We start from the raw sequence: 24,709 nt of genomic DNA, 5'->3' as shown, positions 1-24,709 counted from the left end.
GCCTTATCATTTCTCCATAAACAAAGAAAAACATGTGTACTGCTACGAAAAGGCCACAAACAAGGCCACAAAAAAGTGAGTGATGGGAAATTTTAATGGTAACAGCCTAAGTTGCCTGCTCAAAACATAACCATAAGCTGTAAATGAGTTAAGAAGCTTGTTAGCGAGTTAAACCTTGTTAATGATCTGCTGTAATCGTCGACCACAAGGAATCGTCACTACACCTGCAGTAGTAGCACAACGCTCCCAATGCGTGAGCGTCATGAATATCCCATGACAGTTCAAGACCAGTGTCAAACAACAGTGTCATGGTAGATGTGGATGCCAACACACCAGATGTGTTACAGAAGTGGGCGCAGGAGGCAGGAAGAGGAGCGGGTCTCAGGATTTGTCATTTCATTACACTGGTATCTTAAAGCCGCCGCCTGAGCTCTTTCTGCATCGACGTGGGTTTTCCAGCCAGTTACGGTTAATGCCGTTGTGGGTCTTTCCTCTGGAAAGTCTCATCGTGACGATGAGGATAAGAGAGAAGCACTAACTCACCAATGTGTCTCCAGACAAAACCTCCAGCAGTGAGATCAGGTTATGTCCATCTCGTAGGTCTTCATACAGATCATTTATGTGCTTCCGTACCTACAAACACAAACAAACTTGAATGTGAAATGAATTATCATATTGAGCAAAGTGTGATGTAAGGAGAGTATTGTGGCATTATTACGTATATACACAGTATCCTGGAGTCTAGATGTAATGAGAATTGGTGTTAAATCCCTGAATTGAAATAGCTGAACAGTAATCATCTAAACCGGTTTGACCTCACACATCAGGACAAACTTGTTGTTTTCGCTCCCATCGCCTCCTAAACTGAAATGAATGCGGCACTAAACATTAAGCAACAGATCACGGTGACACCTGATCGTGGAACGTGACAGATGCCCTGAACGACACCAGTGTCAGGCGTTCTCCTTCCAACAGGCCCTTCACTCCTTCCTGTCCTAAATACCGCACCTCTGAAATCACTGTGCTGCCCACTGACCTGCTTTCACACAGGGCTTTCAGCGCGGTAATCTCCGATAGCAGCCACAGCTGTAGAGCCAAAATAGACCAGAGCCCTTATGTTAGCAGTTTAGCCAAGCAGGGATCCAATTATTACTCAGCACCTTTGATTTCTCATGGGTGAGTGAGAAGAAAACTACAAAGAAAACTCTCAATACCAGTCTGTTCAACAAAAAATTCAATGCGGAGTGAGGTTTTATAACTACTGAAGACGAATACTTCAATATGAATGAACCCAAGCACGAGGCCTCAGGGTTGCAGATCGCCTCTATGCTTTTATTTTGAAAATGCTACATTTGCAATGGTGCAGTGGCTTTTTAATGAGCACCTAACTTTTTTAATTTTTTTTTGGCAGGTGTGCAGTTATTTTCTGGCAAGCGGACGAATGCCTGAACGAGATCCAACGTCTCTACAGTGAAGTCTTGCACGTTCATAAAAGCGGTTTAGGAAATGAATGCATCATGTCTTCCACAGATAGACCCATGTAATACATCACATTGATAACAGTGATTGGTGTGGATCACACTACAACAACTTTGCTTTCAGATACTGAGTCGTTTACACAAAGGCAAATCAGAGGAAACATGTTGGCGCTCGTCTGGCTTCTAAAGTGTTATAATATTTCCACAGACAGATAAAAGGCCACAATAAGTAATTCAGACTCCTGAGTCGACGAAAGACGGCCTGTTGCTGCAGCAGCACGCTGCCACGCTAAATTACCTTTGAACAAGCTTTAATAATATATGGGAATTTGTAGGCATGTAAGGGCAAATGTGGACAGAGATAATTGTTATCACTCTATGGAACGAAATAGAACAATTGTATCATTCAATGTTGTATATGTACTAGTAAACAAGATATAAAAATTGTTCTTACATATAGAAAACTCATACTTTGAAAAACCATGCAACATGCATTTGTTCATACCTTCAGCAGGTGCTGATTAATCCATTTTGTGAATGTCTTCTTCTGTACTCTGTCCCGTTCATCTGCACAGGAAAAGCAGAAAGCATCCTGTGACAGTGTTCACAAATCCATCACCTCCGCAGTGTTTGGGGAAAACAAGGAAGCTGTTATTGGAATAGCTGGAATTCTGCTCAAACACAAATTTTAATTAATACAGAACATACTGTATGAAACCCACAACTCCAAATAGATAAAAAGGAGGTTGCACATTTCGGATGTGCATTGAACTATATGTCACTTGTTTTACCCTGAAATATGTAAATGACACCAGAATGAAATAAATCCAATTAAAACAAGCATATTTTGCACATGGTTATTTTTGACTACATTTGTATAGTTGTCGACGTACTTTAAACCACAGCTCCTCATGCCCATGCGTTTCGTTCTACCTGTACCAACAGTGACAGGGCAGCAGGATTCATGCCAACTACCACAACTCTGACTCATTTCCCGTCTTCCACGTCTCCCGTTCTGCCAGACACCAAACCTCTGTACAACAGATTTCACTAAGAACACGACTGTTTCCTCTGAGCTTCCTCCACAACACGCAACAGACACTCCTGTTTTTAAGCCTTCATCCAGAACACACAAAAGGTTTTACAAATCCCGGCCACTCCATATAATTAGCAAGCAAGGAAACAATTAAAGCACTGTACTGTCCGACAGATACTGACCCATGCAGCACATTAGCGTTACCAGGTGAGCCCTAAGCTCCCTGTCAGTCTTGAGCCTCGGCTTCATCCTCCGCAATAACTCCTGAGGGCTGTCGAGGGGCTCGCGGTTGAGGTAGACGGATGCCATGTGGACACGCGACTGGAGCAGAAGCAGCAGACTCCTTCCTCTTCCCCGACCGCCTGCTTTCCAGCCTCCGGGGCTGCCGTGACTCCCTTTCTCGTCGAGCATCTAAAACGAGTCCCGTCAGGTTTTCCGTGGATACACACTATTTTGTGTTCCCAAGCGAAGTTGAACGAATGATTATCCAGCAGCAGCGGGAACAGCAGCGGCGCTCCGAAAAACCACAGAAGAAGTGGTTTCTTTCAGAAAGAGGAGGAAAACTCCCCATGGGCAAATTTTAGCATGTTTTAAACCGACCGTGTCGGAACAGAGGCAGTTTATTTAAGAGCAGTGTCTCTTATTTTTGATGACAGCATCACTGATGATTATTCCACCATAAATGAGCAGTACTTTACATAATAAACGATAAGCTTTATTAGTGAACGGTGTGAAGTTTTCAGATAATCACCATGGCTGCCAAGACTCACTAAGGTTCTTACGTTAGCAGAAACGCCTGACAACACACTCAGGTACGGACTGTAATAATAACACGGCATGGAGGGTTTCAGAATAAAGGGTCAAAGTTCAACTGGACTCACAACATTAGCTCTGGTTAGTTATTGGTGCAAAGCAGCACAGTGATAATAGATTTGATGTGTTGGAGGTGGAAACGTGCTTCTCCAGAAGCAGGGCTCTCTGCAGATTCATTCATTTAGCTCATCTAAAAATAGTGCATGTGTAACGTCTGCTGAGAATTGGAAAGTGGGTTAAAGTGACAGCTCAGCTCAGATCGATACCTCACACGCGACCGTCGAACATTAAACAGCGATCAGCGGCAGAACGCGGTCAAATAAAACGCTCCGTCTTTACATTGACGCAGCTTCCGAAGCAAAGCTGCTGTGTCACCGCTGATGTAACCGTCCCTTCTACTCCACAGCAAAGCGTCCTGCAGCGAGCCACCGATTCTGCTGCTAATGCCCACATCTAAGCTCCATGCTGCATAATATATAAGCCTCTCCTGAGAAATTCATTATTATAGATTTGTTGGCACGTATTCCAGGAAACTCTTCCATTCGGAGCAAAGGAGACTGAAAGGAGTGTGTCATCATGCAGCTTGGACACGGTCAGCAGTAGGCTACTGTACATACTGCACAGATTACTGATAACAGGCAAGCCTAATGGACTCCACATCATTATGAGTCAGAGTTAGATGATGTGACAGGCAGTTGTCCGTTATTGCTGCTCTCCATGTTAAAACAATCAATAACAGGCAGTAACAGAAGCAGAACTGAAGGAATATGCTGCTAGATTTGAGATATTTCTGGTACCTGAGCTTTCAGACACGACGAGATTAACAGTATAGCGCCATCTGGAGGACAAGTTAGGAATGAATAAGTAAGAGCGCCATTCTCTGTGATTTGATTGTGTTTTCCCAACCATAACTTTAAAGCATCTCTAGTTATAATTTACAAAGAAATGTGGCTAAAATAAATTAAAAGATTAAACTAACAAAAATGAGCAAGTGTGAAAAACAAAACAATGTTATTTTGGTTTCATGGGTGGTTGCTCAAAGGTACTTTAGCAAAGCTTGTAAACACTAGCATGAACAGACAACTGCTAAACTACAGAATCGACAGTAGATTGTGTTTACTAAATCACTGTGTCACATTTGATCACAATAAATGTAAGATGTTGATTTGATTGGTACAAAAACCATTAAAAGTAAATGTAAATGCTTCAAAGTTACTGATCTAACACGTGTTACTGGACACGTGTTAACCAGCAGATTGTGACCTTTGACTTTAATGAGTAGATTATTTAAGAATCACTCAGAGAAGCGGACTAAATCACTCACACATTACCTCCAAACCAAAGTCACCAAATGTGACTAAGGCCTCCTTCACCATCATATGAGGTTCACCTGCCAGTGATTCAGGTACAGTTTACAGTGTTTCCACAGTCTGAAGCAGCTCTAGCCCACAGTCCACCACAGCATTCAAACACACGGCTACAGAGTCCTGAGACACTTATTTGTAGACCTCAGCAAAGCACATGTGCCCGGACATAAATAGCCACAACCCTAAACCATGATGCCGCTTCAACTGCCATATAATCTGTACCACTTAAATTATGTCTTTCTTTTTCTTTAGATACAACAAACACTCATTGAGGAAATGCTTGTACAACAGAGGCCTGAAGCCTGTTACATAACGCTATTTATAACTTTGTAAAGGTGATTTTTCCCATCAAAAAAAAGCTTTATTAGGGGTTAGGATTAGTTTGGCCAGCACTGAATGAGATTAAGGACATGCACGAGTTGTGTTTGGAGGAATAGTAGCTACTAAACCATTTCTAACAACACAGGGCTCACAGCAACGCGAGCAGCAGCAGCACGGCCTGCGACGTTTCACACTCCCACGGGTGCGTTTTCTTAAGCAGGACGTCTGGCACACGGGTTGGTGTCACCCGCCGGCATCTCGTTACGTCGGGATGCCTAAAATATCCCCACATTCTGAGCAAAGCAGCGTCAAAAAGTCCAAGCGGTCAAAACCCAGCCCGCGCTAATCCCCCCTGACCCCGTACGCGCAGGGAACCACAACATAAGGACAAAAGTGAACCTTCGGCCCCGCGACGAGGACTCGTTACACATCCGAGCGAAACGGCTCTCGTTTCACATCACTCATGTCACCAGATCAGTCAGCGAAGGCATGAGAACCTGAGCGCAGGAACCTGAAACCCAGCACTCTGTGAAAAGGACACAAACATGGCTTTTTAAGGATTTAATCTACGTTACATCTTATAAGAGTCTCACGGGAACGATGACTCAGCACAAGATGGCTTCCTTCTGCGCCTTTGGACGACAGCACTACTGTGATGAACAAAAACACCAGCGGGATGATGAGGGGGTGATGGTGGTGGGAGGATTTTTGTCATTCCTTGTCAGTGACAATACTACAGTCAGTCGTCTGAGGAGGGCGGGGCCGCGTGTGAAATATGTCACTAACAGCTCAGTAACTGAAACAGGTTGCCAGGCCTCTAATCGGCGCTTCCTGTCAGAGGGTGCTTTGCATCGGGGCTGGAGGCAACCCAGACATGCTGCATCGCGACATGTCAAACCCGCTGGCGGCCATCTGCGTTGGGTTGCTAAGTTCTCACATTGTTTTAACAGCATGCTGCAGCACAGGTCAGATTCCAGCAGGATTATTGATGTTTCAACTGGGCACAGATGGGCCCACAGGAAGACGTCTGCGAGCGGGCCAATCAGAATCGAGGTTAGGGGGCGGGAAGACCTTACTGGACATTATTAGTTACTAGACTACATGAGCTGTTGCACAAAGAAACATTATAGCATGCAATTAAACTGTATGACACATAAGGAGGATGAAGGTAAAACTGGCAACATACCAAAAAGCATGAGCTCTCACTAAAGAGGCACTGAGAACAGTCAAGGAGAGGACAAAGCACACACACACACACGCGCACGCACACGCGCACACACGCACACGCGCGCGTTAGCATTCACATCTGTAACAGCTGCCACATATTAGTACATGTTTGTCCATATGAAATTCTGCTTTTCCCCAGACTCATTTTATGGACAGTCCTGATGAAAGATCCAGTGTGAAAATCTGTGCCTGATTAATACTGGTAAGTAAAACACAAATGAGATTCAGAAACTGGATACTGAAACACACACTACCCACAAATACACTTCCACCATACTAATGAACATTCGAAAATATCCCACGATATTCATTTCACAAGTTACAACTGATTTAAGCCAACTCTCGACAACAACCATTTTAAACTAACAACCTTTACAGTGCAACGCGTGAATAGATGGAGCTGCTCGATTGCAGCCTTTCGGAGAAAGGAAACCTGGAGTGGGATCACGTCCCAGCATCTGCTGCAGTCCAGGAGCGAAGGGTGGGAGAGGGACGGCTACGGAGCATGAGTCAGAGGCGGGACAGACTCTCAGCACATGAGGTCATGTGAGAGGAGCTGAGCAAGGCTGTGGAATGAGGTTGGGTCATGCTGGTCTTCGCATCACCATGACAGCGTGTAAATACAACAATGGGAAGTCTAACAGCGAGCGGCACAGATGAGCATACGTGAGATAACTTTCTAATATTTAAAATATGTATCAAATAAGCATCTCTGAATAATACATGTGTACTAAACAAAACATCCTGTGGCTACAAACTGATGAAGCTGTAATGTTGCTCTCTGAGTGCTCTGCTTTGACTCACAATCACGTCTATTGATTACATCCACAAGGAGCTTAGGAAGAAGAACGAAACACAGCATGTGTGAGCATTCGTTCATAAAGCGCACTGTGTTTTATGGTTTCACGTTCAGCATCTTATTCACCACATAAAAAATGTGAGACTGATCCTGAAGTGAAACTGCAAAATTAGGGTCTGATTTCATACTAACAGAGGAAATGTAAGACGAAGCTACAAGCGGCTGTGATCAATGCTTCATATCAGTGTCTGCTACAAGTCACCATGACATCATTGGAGCCAAACACTAATATCCATTAGCATGTGGCTAAAGATGTGCATTTGGCTCCTTGAAAGAAAAATATAAAGTTCAACTCATTCCTATCATTGAGGCATTGAAAAGTTATTGTTTGGCAGGCAAGTGTTGCAATATGTTTATAATATGTTATTATACTCAGTGCTGTGTCTGCAGGCGGAAAAGCACCGACACCTCCTTCAAAGTGCGGCTCCGCGATCACAATAAAAACACAAAACGGCGCGTCACCCGCCATCAACTTGACACATGAGCAAGTCTGTGGAACTTGGATCCTGCTTGCATGAAAACAAAGTGTCTTTTGTACGGGCGCAGACAGTCTCCACAGAGGCGGCCTGCTGCATGAGTGGGCCGCTGGGCCGTTTGAATGTGATGAGTGGGCTGTCGACACAGAGCGGAGGGGTTGGGCTGGGCAAGGCCCCGGAGGACGGACAAAGGCAGTGAGTGTGCAAAAAAAAAAATCACCCACTGCTGTTTGATAATGTAAGGATAAAAGGAATAAAAGCAGAAGGTAAAGCTTTGTATGGATCCAGAAATGCTTCACGTGAGAGATTAAAGGGATTAAATCCTAACGAAGACCGCAGTGATTCACACACTAAAGAGACAGAGACCACACCCGGCTATAACTCTATTAGCTTAGAGTATAAAAGCTAATATTTGCTGTTTGGTAGATGCAGTGTTTTAATGGGAATTTCTTATCAGATTGAGCTGTGCAGAAACTGTCAAACTGCAAAATTTCAAATTTGGTTTCTAGTAACCTTCAGTCAGACTAGGAAATCCACCAAAATAGCCTGAATGAGGAATTTGATGATAAACACACAAAACAAAAACACAGGTCAGCGGCTTGGAAAGCAAAACTGAACTTTACGCAGAACGACATCTTACAAAACTAAATTGACAGCAAGCAGCGGCTGAAGCGCCACATGTCTAATCCATTAAATCCTTCCCGATGCAGAGGCCGATCAAACGTGGCTGCTGGCGTCTGACCCGGCCGGCGCTGCTGGGGCCGCTTTGCGTCTCAGGAAGCACGTCTTTCACTCATTCGCTCCTTTTGTGAAGCGTGGATTGAATTTCTGTGCGAGCCACAGAAATCCACTGTTATTAACTCTAAAGCCTAATTAGGCAGCATTCACTCGGCTGGAGGAGGCACACGGGTCCTTCCACTTGTGCCTGGTCACCAAAAACTCACACTTCTTACAGCTCAGACACGCAAACGCTGCTTTTTAAGGTGCGAATGACACCTGACAAAAACACGGCGCTCACTCAACGCAATGAACAGATGTGGTTTTCTCCAGCTATCGTGTCTGCAACCGGCAGCTATAATTAGAGGTGTCTGATGACTATAAAAACATTAGAAATGACGAGCGTCTACTGTGCATAAACATGAACCCAACCGACAGATGTTTATCTTCACACAGGTACATATGGAAATCTGAACTAGATTTAAGAGCACAAAGACGCTGCTGTTATATGTTTAGTGGCTGAGCCACAGGCTGTTCTGTTTGGTTGTGTTTGTTGGGCTGCTGTTGTTGAAAACTTTGCACATCACATGGACAGAAGCTTCAGGGTGATCACCACAATAATATGAAGGAAGGGGAAATATCTTCCTTAGTACATAAACGTATGCACACGATGGACTTGTATTCAAAACCTCACCATAACATTTTTATAAGGAATTTATAAGGATACCTTTATAAATATACTGTAGTTTGACTTTTTTTAACATTATCATTCTGAGTAATATCGTACATTTAAATATTAATGATAAATAAAATATTCTTTCCGTTTTAACGGTTAGAACATTTTGGTTTGGCTGTGAACATGGATGTAGGGTTTTTAGTAACGGTTACACTGTTAACCAGTGGTACACTTCTACCAGAATCACGCTGCTGCCTAAAAACCCCAGTTCTTGTAAGTAAAAAGTGTGAACTTACCCCTCCTTGAAAAGTTCATTGTTCATTGAACTGGTGAGGAGCTGAAAGCCAAAGTCGCCCCCAAAATATCAACACACCCCACGCAACCTCTAATCGCAGAGCACTGGTCAGTGAAAGAACTGAAGGCTTCAAGACGTGGGCTCACTGTCACAGCTCCAGCAGCCACAGATGCCTAATGATGCCACATCATGTGATCCCATTAGAGCCCAGTCGAGGCGTTGGGGCCTTTCCACCACAGCTGACTGGTCCTGCTGGCTACGGAGCTCAACAGCTGAGGGAACACGCGCACAGCGAGCACTCAAAGCGCCGCGCCACAGTTTATACTGTTTATTGTTCTGCCGTTCAACCCTGTTTGCTTAAACCAAAGGGGAGACACAGGAGTTAAAGCCACTGCTGTCAGGCGGAATCCGGCCCCAGCGCGTGTCCGCGGGCCGGTCCTCCGGATGAACGGGCTCCGGCTGACAGAGACACTGAGCAACAAAGATCCCTTGTGTGTGTGTGTGTGTGTGTGTGTGTGTGTGTGTGTGTGTGTGTGTGTGTGTGTGTGTGTGTGTGATGGATTTGCTCTAATGAATGACATAAACCCAGAGCGAAGGAGCCACGCGAAGTGAGCCGGCCCCTCGTCCTGCTGTGTCACGGTCCCGACATCCCACGAGCAGCGATACGATTGTACAGGCTCAATCTGCGCTAATTCTATCAGTGATCACACAATAGTAAACAGATGTACTCTGAGAACACTCGCGTGTCACTCCGCATGTTTCACACACACACACTCATTACGGGACTTGACTATTTCACAAACATAATTCACAATAAGATATCCATAAAGGAAACAGTGTGTGCCCCAATCGAAGTCATTGTCAGCGTCAGCGTGATGTCATGCAGGAAATATTCCCACTTTCCCACCGCAAAGGATAAAGACACAGAGAGCAGCCAGTCACCGGACGGAGAGGGGTCTGGCTGACGTTTATTGAACTGTCAGACAGACAGCGAAGAGGCTAATTCCTCCTCGCCCCAAAGCCTGAGCCACATCCATTCACCACTGCCCCTACCTTTGTATTTCTCCAAAACATCCTCGTACGCTTGGAGGTATTCCTGTTCGTCCGTGAGCGCACAAGCCTGCGGTGCGTACATTTTCAACGGGCTTCACGGACTGGACATTCACGAGCGGCGGACAGGGACACAGGGACACGGGAGCGCGCGCGTGTGTGTGTGTCTTACGCGTGTGTGTGCGTGTGTGTGTGTGTGTGTGTGCATGTGTGTGTGCCGAGGGCTGGAGAGTGATCGGCGCTGTTGTTGCTCCAGAGGAAACGCCCTACATCCCTCCCTTGTCTGCCGCCCGTCCAATGGGAACCGCTTCCCCTCCAGCCCTCGCTGGGTCGATGGAGGAGCTGCGCTGCAAGAAGTGTCCGTCACGGGAAGCCAAGTATCCCAACGCCGGCGTGAAAGCAAACGTGACGACACGCATTAATAAAATTCTACCAGAAGAGGCGGATGCGGCTCTCGTCGAGCGTTCCTCCAGCTGCTTTAATCGTAACAATAAATGGTGTAACCAGTGTAAATAAAACCACATGAGTAGTCATTTTTTACAGTGTCGCACTAAGGTTTTCCGACTCTCAGGCGTTTCTGTTCCGGCTCTTCTTTGCGCTCCCCTACCACTTTATTCCTCAGGCGTAATCGTGTTGATATTGCTTGTGATTGTGCTTTTACAACATCAAATCGTGTCAAAGTATCATTATAAAGACGTTATGTGCCATAAAACTTTAGTCAATTCACCGAGTGAGATACTTGATAAAAGAGCTGCCAATGTTATTTCCTTGCTTATATAAGCATTACACTTATTTAATAACATAAAGAGCTTTAATAATAAAGTGACGCTATGATGTATTTTAAAAAATAAAAAATTAAACTACAATTATCCATTGACACCAGACTAAAATACCATCACATGAACACCCCAACGTCTAGATAGACTCTGTTAACATCCCCAAACAAACCTAAAAGGCTCCACCACATAAGTCTGGGAGTTCACATAGTCTCCTGCTACAGTCCGGGGTTTTCACCTTTCTACCCGATGACAGAACAAGAGGACCGCCCCTCACCTGCGATCCTGAGCACGGCTCTCTCCGCCGGGTCCAGTATCGACCCTCCCTGGATTTTCCTCTTGGACCGCTCGTGCCTGGGCAGGTTCCAGGGTAACGTGTCACCGCGGGCAGGTGATGCCGACCCAGATTTAACACTGTAATCATCCTCGTCCGAGATATCCGCCGAGGAAGACATGGAGCAGTGCAGGGAAGGGTTCCCCGAGCTGGAGCTCTGAGAGACAATAGAAAGCGGGGATCAAGAAAAACAATGCTTGCCTTGATTGCGCGCACAGTGTGAGAGAACGTGAAAAGCGGCCAGGAGGAACGAGACGCACGCATCAGATTATTTCTCACCATCGCGGGTCAAAGTGCGTAATGTGAGCGCGTGTTAGGCGTGGGAGCGCTCCGTGTCATGAGCTCCGTGAGATCCGTGACAATAAAAATGAGCCAAATAAAGCCAACGCGAAATGAACAGCATCTGGCTCCCCCGCCAGGTCGACAAACACACTTACCACTGTATACATGGAGATCAGTCGGCTGCGAAACAAAAAAGCAATCCAATTCACGCGTTATTGCCTCGACCTCAAGTCACACATTTCGGGCGTCAGTTTTCACGGGGCGCCACGCCCTTTGACGGATGCTCCGGCCATGAGCGCGTCTCTTATCGGAGCATTGGGGATGCGAGATGATGTCAGACCTCCAGAGGGTTAGAGGGATGGTACGCTGTGTGCTGTCTAGGCTGCGCTGGACCGTGATGGGAGAAGCAGGCTGCATGTGTCTGCGCGTCACGGAGCCGGCAGCCAACAGCAGCGCAGACTGCGGTGCGAGAGCGCCATCCCCGCACAGAGGTGGAAATGCCGTGAACGCGGGGTAACGAGAGGGCAAAGGCTCCCGCAGTTGGTCGGTACTGGGCCTTCATAACACAGCCATCTGGAGCTATACCGCTAAGAAGCCTTTGGACGCGGTTGCATAAGCGCTTGGCACTGTCCCGTGTCAACAACTAAGGTTGGGGTGAAATCATTCACATACGTTTTACAAAACAGCACACGCAAATCCACTTGGTAAGTGGTCCTAGAATTTTAGACATTTTGTGTTAATCCGAGACAAGCTTCAATTCTGACTAGAACTGCAAATTAAAAAAATGGCAGAAACTGCAAATGAATGACTTGTAATCCTCTGCTGCACCCTGACACACCTGCAATTGAGCAAGAGAACAGGTAAACACAACCCGAAGAGGCAGGAGCAGGGTGGGGTGACAAAGACTTACATCATGACACTGCATCTGATCACTTAAGGCACAATGTAGATAGAAAGGTGAAAATGTAACACAAAGCTGACTGAAAGCTCCAAAAACACTATGCACATCAGCCAAAAGCAGCTGACAGCTAATTTCTAGCTGGCAGCGGGAAAACAGAGTCTGATCTCAGAGACGGATCAAAAACAACAGAGTTAATATTAGCAGCTTTTTTTTCTATCGCTGCATCGTTTTGTCATTGGGGATGAAACAGTGCAGGAGAGGAGGCTTAGTGATGCCATTTTTATCAGCTTTTTGATTATTTATAATTCCAGGAAAAGTCAACCACTTGAGTGAACTCTCAGTATTACGTAATAAGTAGCCTAAAGAAATATGTTCTTTCGAGTGTCTTTATCAGATTCTTTCTTATGCTCTTAGAGGCATATTGTACAGGGATGAGACTGGATTAGAGCTCGGAGGTTGTGCCCATCACTTAATGCCAGGCTTATGTGAGGCAGGTCATAAACACAACTGTTTCTTTATGTTCCCATCACAAGTATGAGCACATCACATCTCCGTCAGTTATATGACAGTATGTCTAAGAGGTAGATTTCCTTTGATTAAGCCTCGCTAATCCTCTAAAAATGATTTTTTGCAGCGTGCGTACAGTTGCTGTTGAATAAAACAGGAGCACACACATCCATGGGATTTAATAAATTATATGAATATAAGCCGACTGTTTAAATGGTCCTCACACCGTCAGGGTCTTTGGAATGAATTATCTTTTAAAGCACACTAAAGCAAAGACAAACATTCTGTACTATTATCTTTGCTCTTTGGTGAATGATGAATGAGGGGATGACCCATGTCTGCCTTGGTTTACGATGGTTCACTAGTCTCCTCCCTTCCAGCACATGTTGAACCTCTCATGAGCACATACACATTCAGACTGCGATTTGCTGTTGTTGACCCATGACAACAGCCCATTTGAGGGTCATCAGATGTGACAATAGCGCTTTTTGTGAAGTATGGCTTAGGTCACGTGAGAAAAAAAGCAGAATAGTATCTATAACGTAGGGCAGTGTGTTTGTACAGATCAATAAGTTCCTGAACAGGATATGAAAAGACACTGCACAGGAATGTTAAAACATCAGATCAACAACAACTGTCTTTCACATTAAAATGACTTCATTTACAAACTCTTTCTCCTGATTCTTTACTGAGGTAAAGAATTCCTAAAGCTTTTTAAGGGATCAAGCAAAAGAGCATCTCTTTATGGTCAATACTAGTAAAGGTACCTACAGGTTTGCGTGTTGGTGTGACTTGTACAGACTGGTAAAATTCCGGTAGAACTCTTTTCTTTACTTTGCGTTTTCTTAGAGTCGATGAGGAATCTGGTTCGCTCTCTGGAACCTCAACCAGATTGGGCTTTTCCTCTGTTACTCGAGCATATACAGTCCTTTTGGCGTGACGTGGACTGTGCCTGAAGCCCTGGGAAACATAAACAAATCACATCAATCCAACAATAGATCAGACATTCAGCCAGTTTAGGAAGACAAATTAAAAACCTCAAAAGTGTCATGGCAAATGGCTTAATCTAATAATATAATATAATATAATATAATATAATATAATATAATATAATATAATATAATATAATATAATATAATATAATATAATATAATATTATATAATATTATATAATATAATATAATATAATATAATATAATATATCAAAATTACAGTATTTTGAATATGAGTAATGTAAATCACATTAATGGAGTCCAGTCAAAACATTCGTTGTGACCTTTATATTATTTTTTTGTCTTTGACTCTTTCTCAAATCATCAATATTAGAACTGATTCAGTTGAGGATCATGTATAGCTGCGTCAAAAAGACGCTTCTGAGCTACAGCAGGCAGGAAGGTTTCAGTTTCAGTGTCATCTGGTAACACAAGCTGCGCAGGAAGCAAAGTGTTTGCAGTCTGTGCTTTCAAAACCCAGTGAGAACCTAATATTATATAGGACCCCTTATTATTATTATCCAGGCATTTACAATGTTCTACTTTTATGATTTGTTACTAGTTACCAGTACAAGTTACTACTTCTTGCTAAAGCTGCTGCTATAGCTTTCTAGTTTTACTTTGAAAAGCCTACAAAACGGAAATAGATCATCCGAAGATGCTCTTGACATATTCCAAACTCAAAATAGCAAATGTACTTTGTAGATTAAAAAATTGACGGCGTTTCTGTGTTCATTCACACATTTGCTTTCATACCCATGTTTCTCCGCACACAACACGAAGTGTTTCAACCCGACTCATAGAATTAAACTGCAAACTCACCCACAGTATTTATTGCTAACACATGCGCATTGCGCACAAGTCCCAAAAATAGTCATGCGATCCAAAGAAAGTGACTCTTGGTTAAAGCAAACGTTATACTTTAAAATGCCTATGTGGCCTTTGTAGGGCATTAAAACGTGTACAATGAAATTATACAAATATATCACACTAATGGCGACTCGAGCCAACTGCGTGAAAAGTTCATCCTACCTCTGATCGAAAATGATGCGTTCGCAGGCCAACTACGGGACAGACAACAGATGTTAGAATACTGGTACAATAATAATGGTACAATCTAGCGTCCATCACTATGTATGACACGGCAGATGTTAGCAAGGCGCACGGTGACAACTTTACAACATCCTCATATTAGTTTAACGACGATCAAGTGCCAGTGCACAAATAACCACATTCATCATAACCATGTAATTTATCACGTTGTAGCCCAAACAGCGAGTGTCTAATGGCTCCTGGACGTGCTACTAGCTACAGCAATAACATTATAGAGCACAAATAAGCAGGCTGCGAGGAGATGCGCCCGGCCTGCGCCACTCACCGCGGCTCCTGGGGCGACCGGAGAGCACAGATTTCATTGGATGCTTCCCATTATGAAGCCTGCGATGCCAGCAGCAGAAAAACAGAATAGTCGCAATAGTCCCGAGCAAAAGCAACAGCAGTAGCAGCACACATTGAATACTGTACGGCCTCAGCAGCACCAAAAACGCCGCAGCGATCATCATAAGGCGCGATGTAGGACAGATCCCGCAGCATCAGACAGCTGGCTCCGCTCCTGACGTTATAGCGCTGAAAACCCGAGATGAGAGCAAATGCGCTGTCGGACACGCGGGAGGCACCGCGCTGCAAGCCGCGTAAGACGCCCCGGTTCTAAGCAGACAGCCCAGACTATTGTTATCATTATTGTGGGGTACAATGCATGACTCAGCAGAGGCGCACGTTTTATATATTTATTTTTTTCAGTCAGCGCAGGGACAGTCAGCAGATTCGTCTGAGCATCGCAGTAATCTGCTGCAGACTGGGCTGCCCAGAAGGATAATGATGTAATAGGCTGCTAACAACATATGGACTTATATAAACTTGTATATGCCTGTGAAATTCCATAAGAACAGACAGAATGTTCATAAGAAATATACTTTGCACATTTATTTCTACAGTATCTTGTACATTTAATTGCTATTAATACAATTGACAATTGAGAGTTTTGTCTTCATCAGATGAAAGACTAAGGCAAACCAGGTGTGATAATAATAATCATTTTAATTAGCCATTTGAAACTAGATATTTAACACCAAAACATTTCAGAGGCTAATGATTCTGTACAGGTTAATACACTAACACATGCAACAAGACTGTTACCACTCATCCATGTTAGAATGTGTTCACATCAACATTAAACACATCCCTCTATTGTGTATAATATAAACTGTGCTTTCTGTGGTAAACATTAGTCACAGCCCATATGTCGAGTTACATCTTGAAAAGCATAAAAAACACCCAGTGTTGTTTTTATTCCTATATCAAATACAATAGTTTGTAGCCAGGCACTGTGCTTGTTTGTTCCTGTGCTAAACTCATGCTGAGAGAATTTGCTAGTTTTTCCAGTCTTTACACACAAATTGGGAAATACTGTGAACAGATTTAAACACCATCACTAGAACCTTAGTAAATGAGGGCAAAGACCATACATAAGACTGTGGTGAAGCTCAAATTATTATAATAAATGCAAATGATTTCACTTCCATGAAAAATGTAGTTTCAGTACTTAAACTATCACAAGCAAACATCTTTACATCTTCAAAGTCATTTTTTGCCCTGTGTCCTGGTTTGACTCAACGTTTGCTCCCTGTTTTTCCTCATTGTTTTCCTTGTATTTATTTTACATGAAAAATATTAAAATGTGTTTAAACTGGTCAAACTAGCTGCAAATTACTACCTTTCATAATAGTTTCTATGAACGCTAAAAAAAAAATAACTAAACCAAACCTTTATAAAAATATTCAATTAAACTACTGTTGTATTGTCACAAATGTTTACTGCATGCAAATATTTGCAGTATTTGCAGAATCCAATTCAATTTCCTAATAATCTAAAACCTTCTGTAACAGTTATAAATATTAATTTTTATTTAGCTAAGTTTATTATCTTTTGAATGTTTTATCATTTTTGAATAGGTGTCAATATGTTCGCTTCTATGTTTAGCTACACCCGACAGTGAGAAAAAAAAATAGTGATAGTTAGCTTTAATGTCACACTTCGTCCGCACAAGAAGAGCAGGGGGCTGTGTTGCACTGGCGTCGTCTCTGGTTTGTTTTGACGAATAACCCCGCCCGTGCGGCACAATTAGCGTAGAAAAGGAGCGCTCCAGTCGCACATGACGTCGCAGGCAAGGCTTTCTTTAGGTGCGTTTACTTTGAGTTCAGATGCTGTAGCTAGCTAGCACGCTGTCAACTGCCGAATCAGCAGCATAAGAAGCAGGTAATGTGATGCTCCGCTTCATCCGTCTGTTGATTTTATTCACATATGTGTAAAAACAGTTTAGGTCCAACTTTAGGGCGTTTGCCTTGCACGTCGAGTTGGGTAAACCCGTTGCAAGTGCAAACGTCTGTGAGCTAACGTTAGCTTACCCGCTATAAACAGCGCTGGATTGCTGTCACATTAAAGGCACCCAGCTCAGGAGTTCCTTACAGTAAAGTTGCTGCACAAACGGCAGTTGATGGTCAAATTCTCAGCAACGGCACCGGGAACTCTACGATGCCGTTGCATGAGTACATTCTGCAAATGCGAGTTTAAACGCTGCATTGCCGCCGCTACGTGCATTCGAACGCTAGCGTTAGCGGCGCTCGGTTCAGCCTATTTGTCGCGAAGCGGCTTCTTCTTCGCTCGCGTGTTTCTGTGCTGCTCGGTGCTGCAGCTGGAGGCCGAGCCGGATACTGCACTGAGATTTAGGAGTGTTTTTAATCATTTATACAAGCTTCATACGGCCATGTACAAGAATGGTTGTTGAGAAATAATATATTTTTCTTTTAGATAAATGTCTTCTCAAAGCCAAGCAGAAGGAGATGAGGTGGAAGAAGATGTGGAGTTTATTTCAGTAAGTAATAATTATATTATGTACTATATGTATGTACTAAGCACCACACTGTGATGATAAATGACAGTTGTCCTGTATGTCTTCCAGGAGGGTCCCATCAGACCAGTGTTAGAATGCATTGATTTGCTGACTGATAGTGACGGTGAGGGCCCTTCATCGTTTGCAGTAAGTGACTGAAAGTGACACATTTTTAATAGAGACTGTGAACACGGCTGTAATTTGTCAGATTGTTTTGATTTCCGTTTTGCTGTAGTTTGAAGATGAAGTCACCCGTCAAAGACAACACGTTACTTCTACACTGGACAGACTGGCGCATCAGGTGGCGCTAAAGAAAAAGGAGCGAGCTGATAAGTGTAGAGCTTTCAAGGTAAAGTTTATTTGCAACAAAATGAGCTTTTATTTGTTCCGCTTTAGTTGTAGGACAAGTTTGTCTGTTACGCCTGGCTTTAGGCAGTCTTTGTCTCTGTTTCAGGAGAAGCAGATCTTACAAAAGGCTCATGGGCAGCAGGAGTTGGCCTTTAGTTCTCCAAATGGACTAAATCAGGAAGCAAAGCGCTGCGTAGACATGTGGCTGAAGATGCCAGGTGCAGTCACTAATTTGTGGCATTGTTGTCCACATCATTACCGTTAAATCATTCTACTTTTCCTTTCTGTTTCCTTAGGTCCTCAGCCTGGAATGCTCGGTGCAGGTTCTGGAAGGAGACATAGGCCTTCTTCTTTCCCTGCAAATAGCTCAACTAGACAAACTTGTCCTGTGATCAACTGTGGCCGAGTATATGACAACGCGTCTCTCCTCGATGGGCATTTAAAAAGGTAATTTGAGTGTATGTGTAATGTTCTGAAGCATTTTCTCATGCACACATTGACATATACTGAAGCTACATGTTTAATGTGTAGGTTTGATCACTCCCCATGTGATCCAAGCATCAATCTTAAAGGGAGTCCATCAGAATTCTTTGCCTGTGTTGCCTGTGGTCAATATTTCCAAACCAAAGAAGCATGGAGGAAACATCTTGAGACCAAGGTTTATAACTTTTTGTATTTTCAAAGTGACTACTCATGGAAGTAAAATAATTCTGAAGCCCTGTTTTGATTATTAGATTTCCTCATCTGATGCTGGCGATCACAGCTTCACTCAGACATATCAGCGGATTGTGTGTTTTGCCTGTCCTGCCTGCTACATCCTTTTCAACCTCCGGGATGAGTGTCTTCAGCATATGTCAGCCAGCAATCACTTCACCGATTCACTTCCTATGACTGGTAAGCTAATTTTGAATATTGTCTTGTACACCTCACATACCCAAATCTCCAGAATCAGTTGGCACACTGGAGTCCAAATATTCTTTATTTGCATCGTTGTTATTGTTTGACATGTTTTATGGGAGTACTTTGATTATGGGGTATGAGCTTATGAACATTTTTTCTGCTTATTAAAGAGTCCAGAGAACGAGCTCTGCCAGTTCCTGTTCCACAATATGTTAAGAACCGTCTCATCGCCTTGTGCAAAGATGCAATCTTCAATGTCCGATGTTCTTTGTGTCACAACGTACTGGCCTCTCATCAGGCAGCTCAAGCTCATTTCAAGTAAGTTTAATTATGTTTTTTGTAGTGGAGCCTGACATTATAGGTTATAACTTGGAAATAATGTTTACTGTTGAATTTGTTTGTTTGTTTTTCTGTTTTAGTGTGTACTGCAGACAGGGCTGTGCAGTGGCCAAAGCTGAAAAAACAATTGTGCAGGTAATGAAACAGCTCCAAGTGCAAGGGCAGTGCTCCCACTGCTGCAAAATCTTCCTTAGCCAAGCTGAACTTGAGAAACACAAAGAATCAAACCAGCATGAGGTGGAGATCAATCACACAATGGGGAAAGCTCTGCTTCAGCACTGCAGGTTTAGTGAAATTCAACACACCCAGAGGCCCAAAGAGACACAGGAGAAAAGACAGTCCATTAGCCTTGGAGTAGCTTTTCAAAAAAGAAACAAAAAGAGGACTAATAGTGAAGCATTTCCCTCTAAACGGCATAGAATGAGCCTGAGCGGGAGCAGCAACACTAGTGGCAACTTTGCAACAGCATGGTTCTGTGAGTGTGGCCTGCAGTTCTCCGAGGAGGCTGCAGCCAGCAATCACCTCCTGGCCGTGAACCAGATTTTCCATCAGTGTGGCGTTTGTGGCAAACTCATGGGGGAGTCTTCCATTACCCGTCTGCATATGAGTCGCTTTCATGGTGGAGCTCATCTCTCCAATTTCCTTTTTTTCTGCCGCAAGTGCAAAGTGGAAATGCCAAGATACGAAGATATCCTGTTGCATGTTTCAGAAGTGCACAGCGGACACACCTACTTCACACAGCAAGATGTACCGGTAGAGCTCGCCTCAGTCACCAGTGCTAAGCCATCCACCAGCAAGGAAGTGGCCCTGCACTCATCGCTGAGGTCCACAGTCCAGCAAAGCACAGGAGCGCAGCCTTCATTAAAAGCTGAGCAGACCTGGATGTGCAGGATGTGTGAGGACGTCTTTGACTCTGAGGAGGCTGTGCAGAAACACTGCAGTGATCTGAGTAGTCACAGCTTCCAGAGATACATCTGTGGACACTGCCCTCAGAAGTTTTTCAAGGAGTCCACTGTGCGCAGGCACTGCATGAATGAACACAATGGGGAGATAAAGAGCTCCCACTTCTGCGGCCTGTGTGACAGCATGCAGTTTGAGACAGAGGGCGAGTTCTTGGCGCACTATAACAGTCTACACAGCAAGGACTATTACTGCATAGAGGAGGATGATGATGTTGAAGTCGTCCAGCCTGTTGTAGCTGCAAGTGCAAGTCAGCTCACATGCCCATGCATGGGTTCAGAAAGAAGCACAGGTGATATGAAAGCTATAAATACACAATGCATGAGGAATCTGGCAACTGAAGACAAATGTCAGTACGTGTGCGCTTCCTGTAGCGTGTCCCTGCCGTCGTATGCGCAGATAAAAACTCACGTCCACACAAAACACGCTGCCATGAACCTGGACAAGACATTTGATGTGCTATGCAAAGTGTGCCAGGAGAGTTTTATGGGTGTGCCAAGTTTCCATAAACACTACCACTCTCACCACTGCTCACTGGAACCATGCGTGAGCTCAAGGACCTGCAGAAAAGACACAAAGGCAGAATCCATCCCTGTTAAAATGCTCAATGCTGTAGAGATCAGACCCGACACGCAAGGTAAATCAGTGTGTTGATGTTTGACATTGCTGCTTGTCTCTGCCAGAAGCATCCTTACATTTTTATTTTATTGTTTGCAGACATTGAGGACGAAACGCTGGTGAAGTTTTTGAACATGGGTTCGTCCCACAAAGAGGTTGAAGAACGTAAGTCAAATGAACATTAGTAGGAAAAAAGATGACCAAGATAAATGTAATATTCATATGGGACTCGGCTGCTTTTTCTTTGTTAATGCTAGATAATTCCGATGAAGAGATGAAGGAGGCTCTATCTTTGAGTTCAGAAGAAGCAAGAGAATCAGCAGGTATCAGATCCAAAGCTATTAAATGTAAACAAATAGGGGAGTGGGGAGGTTACTGTTGTAATGTTTTGAAAATAGTCTAAGATGCTTTTTATATGTAGCATTTGTTGTGTTTTTTTTATCTTACAGAGTTGGAAGAAGCTCTTAAAAGAAGTCTTTTGGAATTCTAAGGAAGTCATTGATGACTAATGCATCACTAAAAACAAACATTACTTTTAGATTGTTTGTACATGTAATTATGTTCAAAAAGGTTAAATAAATATTGTTATTTTACTTGTTAGCTAGTTGTTGTTGTTTTTTTTGAGTTAAATACTATTTCAGGACTCTTCACTGCTTGGTCAGACTGTGGTTGTTTTTGCAGAGATGGTTTCTGGCTGTTGATTTACACACAGTTCACTGTTGTGAAGACTCGACACACTTGAGTGTGTTGACATGTGCTATATATGGCATTGATGACGCTGCAGGATGCCCTAGCTGAGCTTGTGACCCAGGGTTAGAGCTGTCTCCAGTTTCCTTCTGTTTTCATTAGAGGCTCTGTGACTACTTTTATTAGATATACTTAATGACTTTCAATCCTGATTGAAATGTTCTGGCCAGTCGTACATTAGAAGGCAGCAGGACATAAAAACATTAGAAGAGCTGTTGAGCTGGGTTATATTTGTGCCTAACAGAGGCTGGCTGCTAATCTTTACATTGTGGTCTAGTAGTAGCTCTAAAATAAATGGAACATAAGTGGGAGAAGAGGGTACATTGCACTGGAGCAGTGTTCTTCTACCTGTCTGGATAAGGACAAATATAGATGCACCACCAGGGGTTTGTTTTGTTGGTTTAACGTCATTTTTGTGCATTGGCTCAAATATAAACCATTTCCCAGTAGAGGTTCTGCAAGCTGTAAATTCTGGCACCAGCACTTAGTAAGCACTCTATGACTGAGATGTCCCTGCAAACGTCACATTTGTTCCATTATAGGCCCAGTGAATGATCCAGTTATAATAGTTGTAGCACTGTGGTGGTAGAGGCTGAGTTAGTTTTTAGGAACATTACATTTAATGTTTCCTCTGTGGACAGGTTTCCCTCATATGACATTGTTTTAAATACACAAACTTTAAGAGTGTGAAAGTTATTTTATCTGCTATAAAAGACAAAAAAATGCAATATTCATTCGGACCTGCTGCGGGCCCTCTTGGGTCCTCTAAGGGTCCGCGGACCGCAGCTTAAGAAACGTTGTTCTGGCCTCCTCGGGAAACTTCTGCGAGGAGCGAGGAGGGAAGCGGCAGCCCATGTTAGGCAATGTTCTCCAGGGGCGCTGCTGCAGCCGGGGGAGCGACGCTCAGCCGGACAGATCACGAGCGCACAACGGGACGCGCCTCGCCTCGCCTCGCCGGCACAGCGACGCGCGATCGATCACTCGCCGTCATGGCTCAAGCGAAGATCCAGGCAAAAATGAGCGACGCCGCGTGCAGCAAGTTCAGCCGGACTCTGTCCATGGCGGACCGCTCCGGGCGACTCCTGGAAAGTTTGGATGACCTGGAAATGAGGTGGGGATCAGGCCTGAGCCGTGCGCGTTAAACACGGTGCGCCTCCGTTATTATTAAGCTGCTGTGAGAGTTGAAAAGAGGTTAGAAATCAGCGGGTCGCGTTTTAGAAAGTAGCCGCAACAATAAGTGAATGGAGGCGCATCGCCTTAGAAACCCGCTATTTTTACAGTAACATAACGTGGGCTGATAATGGGCGTTTTTCCTAGTCATCGCTTCATTGTTACACTAAACCGTTATTTCTTCAGCGACATTTGTGCTGGTATAAATAGGCGTGAGTGGTCATGATGTGTGGTTTCTGTCTCTGTCAGGGTGGAGGCTTTACGCGAAGCGGCATCGGCCATGGAGCAGGAAAGGGAGTGCATCCTGGAAATGATCCAGTCCATACAGAACAGTCAAGAAATGCGTAACATCTGTGCTGGTGAGAAAGCTGGAGTCTGTCTTGTTTCTTTATTCAGGTTTTCCTCTGTAACGCCGTGTCCCAGTGACATCATATGGTGTCAGTGGGTGGTGGTTGTTCTAGAGTCACCCTGTGGATTTAAAGTGGAACAAGGCAATTGTTCAATACTGTGATGAGCAAAAACAAACATAGTGAATGTGAAAACTGCACAAATAAGAACAAGGATTTGAAGTCAGTGCCGTGTCCACCCTGCTACAACCAGCGTGATGCTTCTTTAAAGACAATATTGATTGATTTGTTTTCTACCTCCCAGGGGAGAGAGAAGAGTTGAGCTTGACTGCGAACCGTCTAATGGGCCGCACGCTGTCCGTGGAGATCTCTGTTGGCACAATGAGGAGCTCTCAGCAGGAGGAGGCGCTGCAGAAAGCCACATCCATAATAGATGAAATAGTGAAAAAGTTACTGGGTGGCATGGCCGGTTCCCGACAGCAGCTGATGGCCCTGCACGCTGCCTGCGTGACCGAGGCGCCGCCCGTGCCCATCGATCAGAAGTTCCAGGCCATCGTGATCAGCTGCGCTCTGGAAGACCAGAAGAAGATCAAGCGGCGGCTGGAGACTTTGTTGAGGAACGCAGAAAATGCGGAAAGGAACATCAAGATTATGGATCACCAAAAGCTGGAGGAACCTGAAGCAAATGGGAGTCAGTAAGAGCGGTCACCTTAAAATGGGCCTTCAGGGGCCGAGCATCTGTACGAACTGAAGGAGGGACATGAATCCACGTATGGTCAAAAGTACGATGAAGCCTTCAGTATTCACAATGAAGAAATATCATTGTTTTCTGAGCACAGTTTAATTCCACCTTCAATCTTAGTGTTTCTGTTGACACGCTCAGTACACGTGTGTTTTCTTCAATGCAGTAAAGACAGAACTGCATAGTGTCCCCGAAGGTTTTTTCAGTTTGTTATAAAACCCAACACTAGATTTTTTTTGGGAAGATAAATGATAAAGTGTCCTTGAAACATCAGCACTAAAATAGCAAATATAGCAAATGATCTGATTAATAAATAAATACTGGTTAAAAAAAAACTCAAACAAATCTAAGTTTGAATTTGAGTTTCTCAGTTAACAGTACATCAGGCACGTGAGGATAATGGATGCGCATACGCTACCTCTGAGACGAAGCACGCACAATTCACATCAAGCTGTGGATTCAAGTTTGTGTTGTCAAATAGT

At 43.9% G+C, this 24,709-nt stretch overlaps 3 protein-coding genes across 31 annotated transcripts in view; 2 read left to right on the top strand and 1 right to left on the bottom strand.

Moving 5' to 3' along the window:
• dst (dystonin) overlaps positions 1-15,864 on the bottom strand; it is a 73,755-nt gene extending 57,891 nt beyond the window's left edge. For 16 of the 28 annotated variants that reach the window (XM_055502248.1, XM_055502256.1, XM_055502251.1 and 13 more), the window contains exons 1-6: positions 15,486-15,863; positions 15,140-15,171; positions 13,887-14,075; positions 11,369-11,582; positions 1,984-2,045; positions 544-633 (exon numbers count right to left, since the gene is read on the bottom strand). In XM_055502248.1, coding sequence (XP_055358223.1) covers positions 544-633; positions 1,984-2,045; positions 11,369-11,582; positions 13,887-14,075; positions 15,140-15,171; positions 15,486-15,669 — 771 coding nt within the window. In that variant the 5' untranslated portion in view covers positions 15,670-15,863. Of the gene's footprint in view, positions 1-543; positions 634-1,983; positions 2,046-2,696; positions 2,862-10,318; positions 10,471-11,368; positions 11,583-11,704; positions 11,723-11,862; positions 12,114-13,886; positions 14,076-15,139; positions 15,172-15,485 lie in introns of those variants that run through there. The other 12 variants (XM_055502261.1, XM_055502264.1, XM_055502271.1 and 9 more) reach the window with 8 other exon arrangements.
• Positions 15,865-17,108: 1,244 nt separating this feature from the next.
• znf451 (zinc finger protein 451) lies at positions 17,109-21,821 on the top strand. 2 transcript variants are annotated; one of them, XM_041073962.2, is made up of 13 exons: positions 17,109-17,346; positions 17,975-18,038; positions 18,126-18,203; positions 18,292-18,405; positions 18,511-18,622; positions 18,701-18,851; positions 18,936-19,062; positions 19,139-19,298; positions 19,475-19,622; positions 19,724-21,240; positions 21,321-21,386; positions 21,479-21,544; positions 21,671-21,821. In XM_041073962.2, exons 2-13 carry the CDS (start codon positions 17,979-17,981, stop codon positions 21,709-21,711), a joined length of 2,640 nt encoding a protein of 879 aa, XP_040929896.1. In that variant the 5' UTR covers positions 17,109-17,346; positions 17,975-17,978; the 3' UTR covers positions 21,712-21,821. The 2 variants fall into 2 exon arrangements, with proteins under 2 accessions (XP_040929896.1, XP_029031820.1); XM_029175987.3 differs by having other exon boundaries at positions 17,110-17,422.
• A 987-nt stretch (positions 21,822-22,808) lies between these two features.
• Positions 22,809-24,562, top strand: bag2 (BCL2 associated athanogene 2). Its single transcript, XM_029126906.3, has 3 exons — positions 22,809-23,079; positions 23,388-23,497; positions 23,790-24,562. The coding sequence occupies exons 1-3, from the start codon at positions 22,832-22,834 to the stop codon at positions 24,182-24,184; spliced, it is 753 nt and encodes a 250-aa protein (XP_028982739.1). The 5' UTR covers positions 22,809-22,831; the 3' UTR covers positions 24,185-24,562.
• Positions 24,563-24,709: the final 147 nt, after the last annotated feature.

This window comes from Betta splendens, chromosome 15, assembly GCF_900634795.4.
Source record: "Betta splendens chromosome 15, fBetSpl5.4, whole genome shotgun sequence".
NCBI classification, from domain to species: domain Eukaryota; kingdom Metazoa; phylum Chordata; class Actinopteri; order Anabantiformes; family Osphronemidae; genus Betta; species Betta splendens.
The sequence above is the reverse complement of the archived record's forward strand: the minus strand, read 5'-3'. Positions and strand labels throughout refer to the sequence as shown.

What these genes read in the sequence shown, in the direction of transcription:
- znf451 (XM_041073962.2), top strand. Translation starts at nt 17,979, where the DNA reads ATGTCTTCTCAAAGCCAAGCAGAAGGAGATGAGGTGGAAGAAGATGTG. An exon ending in AAGATGTGGAGTTTATTTCA is followed by an intron (nt 18,039 to 18,125) that starts GTAAGTAATAAT and finishes TATGTCTTCCAG; the next exon opens with GAGGGTCCCATCAGACCAGT. An exon ending in CCACAAAGAGGTTGAAGAAC is followed by an intron (nt 21,387 to 21,478) that starts GTAAGTCAAATG and finishes TGTTAATGCTAG; the next exon opens with ATAATTCCGATGAAGAGATG.
- bag2 (XM_029126906.3), top strand. Translation starts at nt 22,832, where the DNA reads ATGTTCTCCAGGGGCGCTGCTGCAGCCGGGGGAGCGACGCTCAGCCGG. An exon ending in TTGGATGACCTGGAAATGAG is followed by an intron (nt 23,080 to 23,387) that starts GTGGGGATCAGG and finishes TGTCTCTGTCAG; the next exon opens with GGTGGAGGCTTTACGCGAAG. An exon ending in AATGCGTAACATCTGTGCTG is followed by an intron (nt 23,498 to 23,789) that starts GTGAGAAAGCTG and finishes TCTACCTCCCAG; the next exon opens with GGGAGAGAGAAGAGTTGAGC.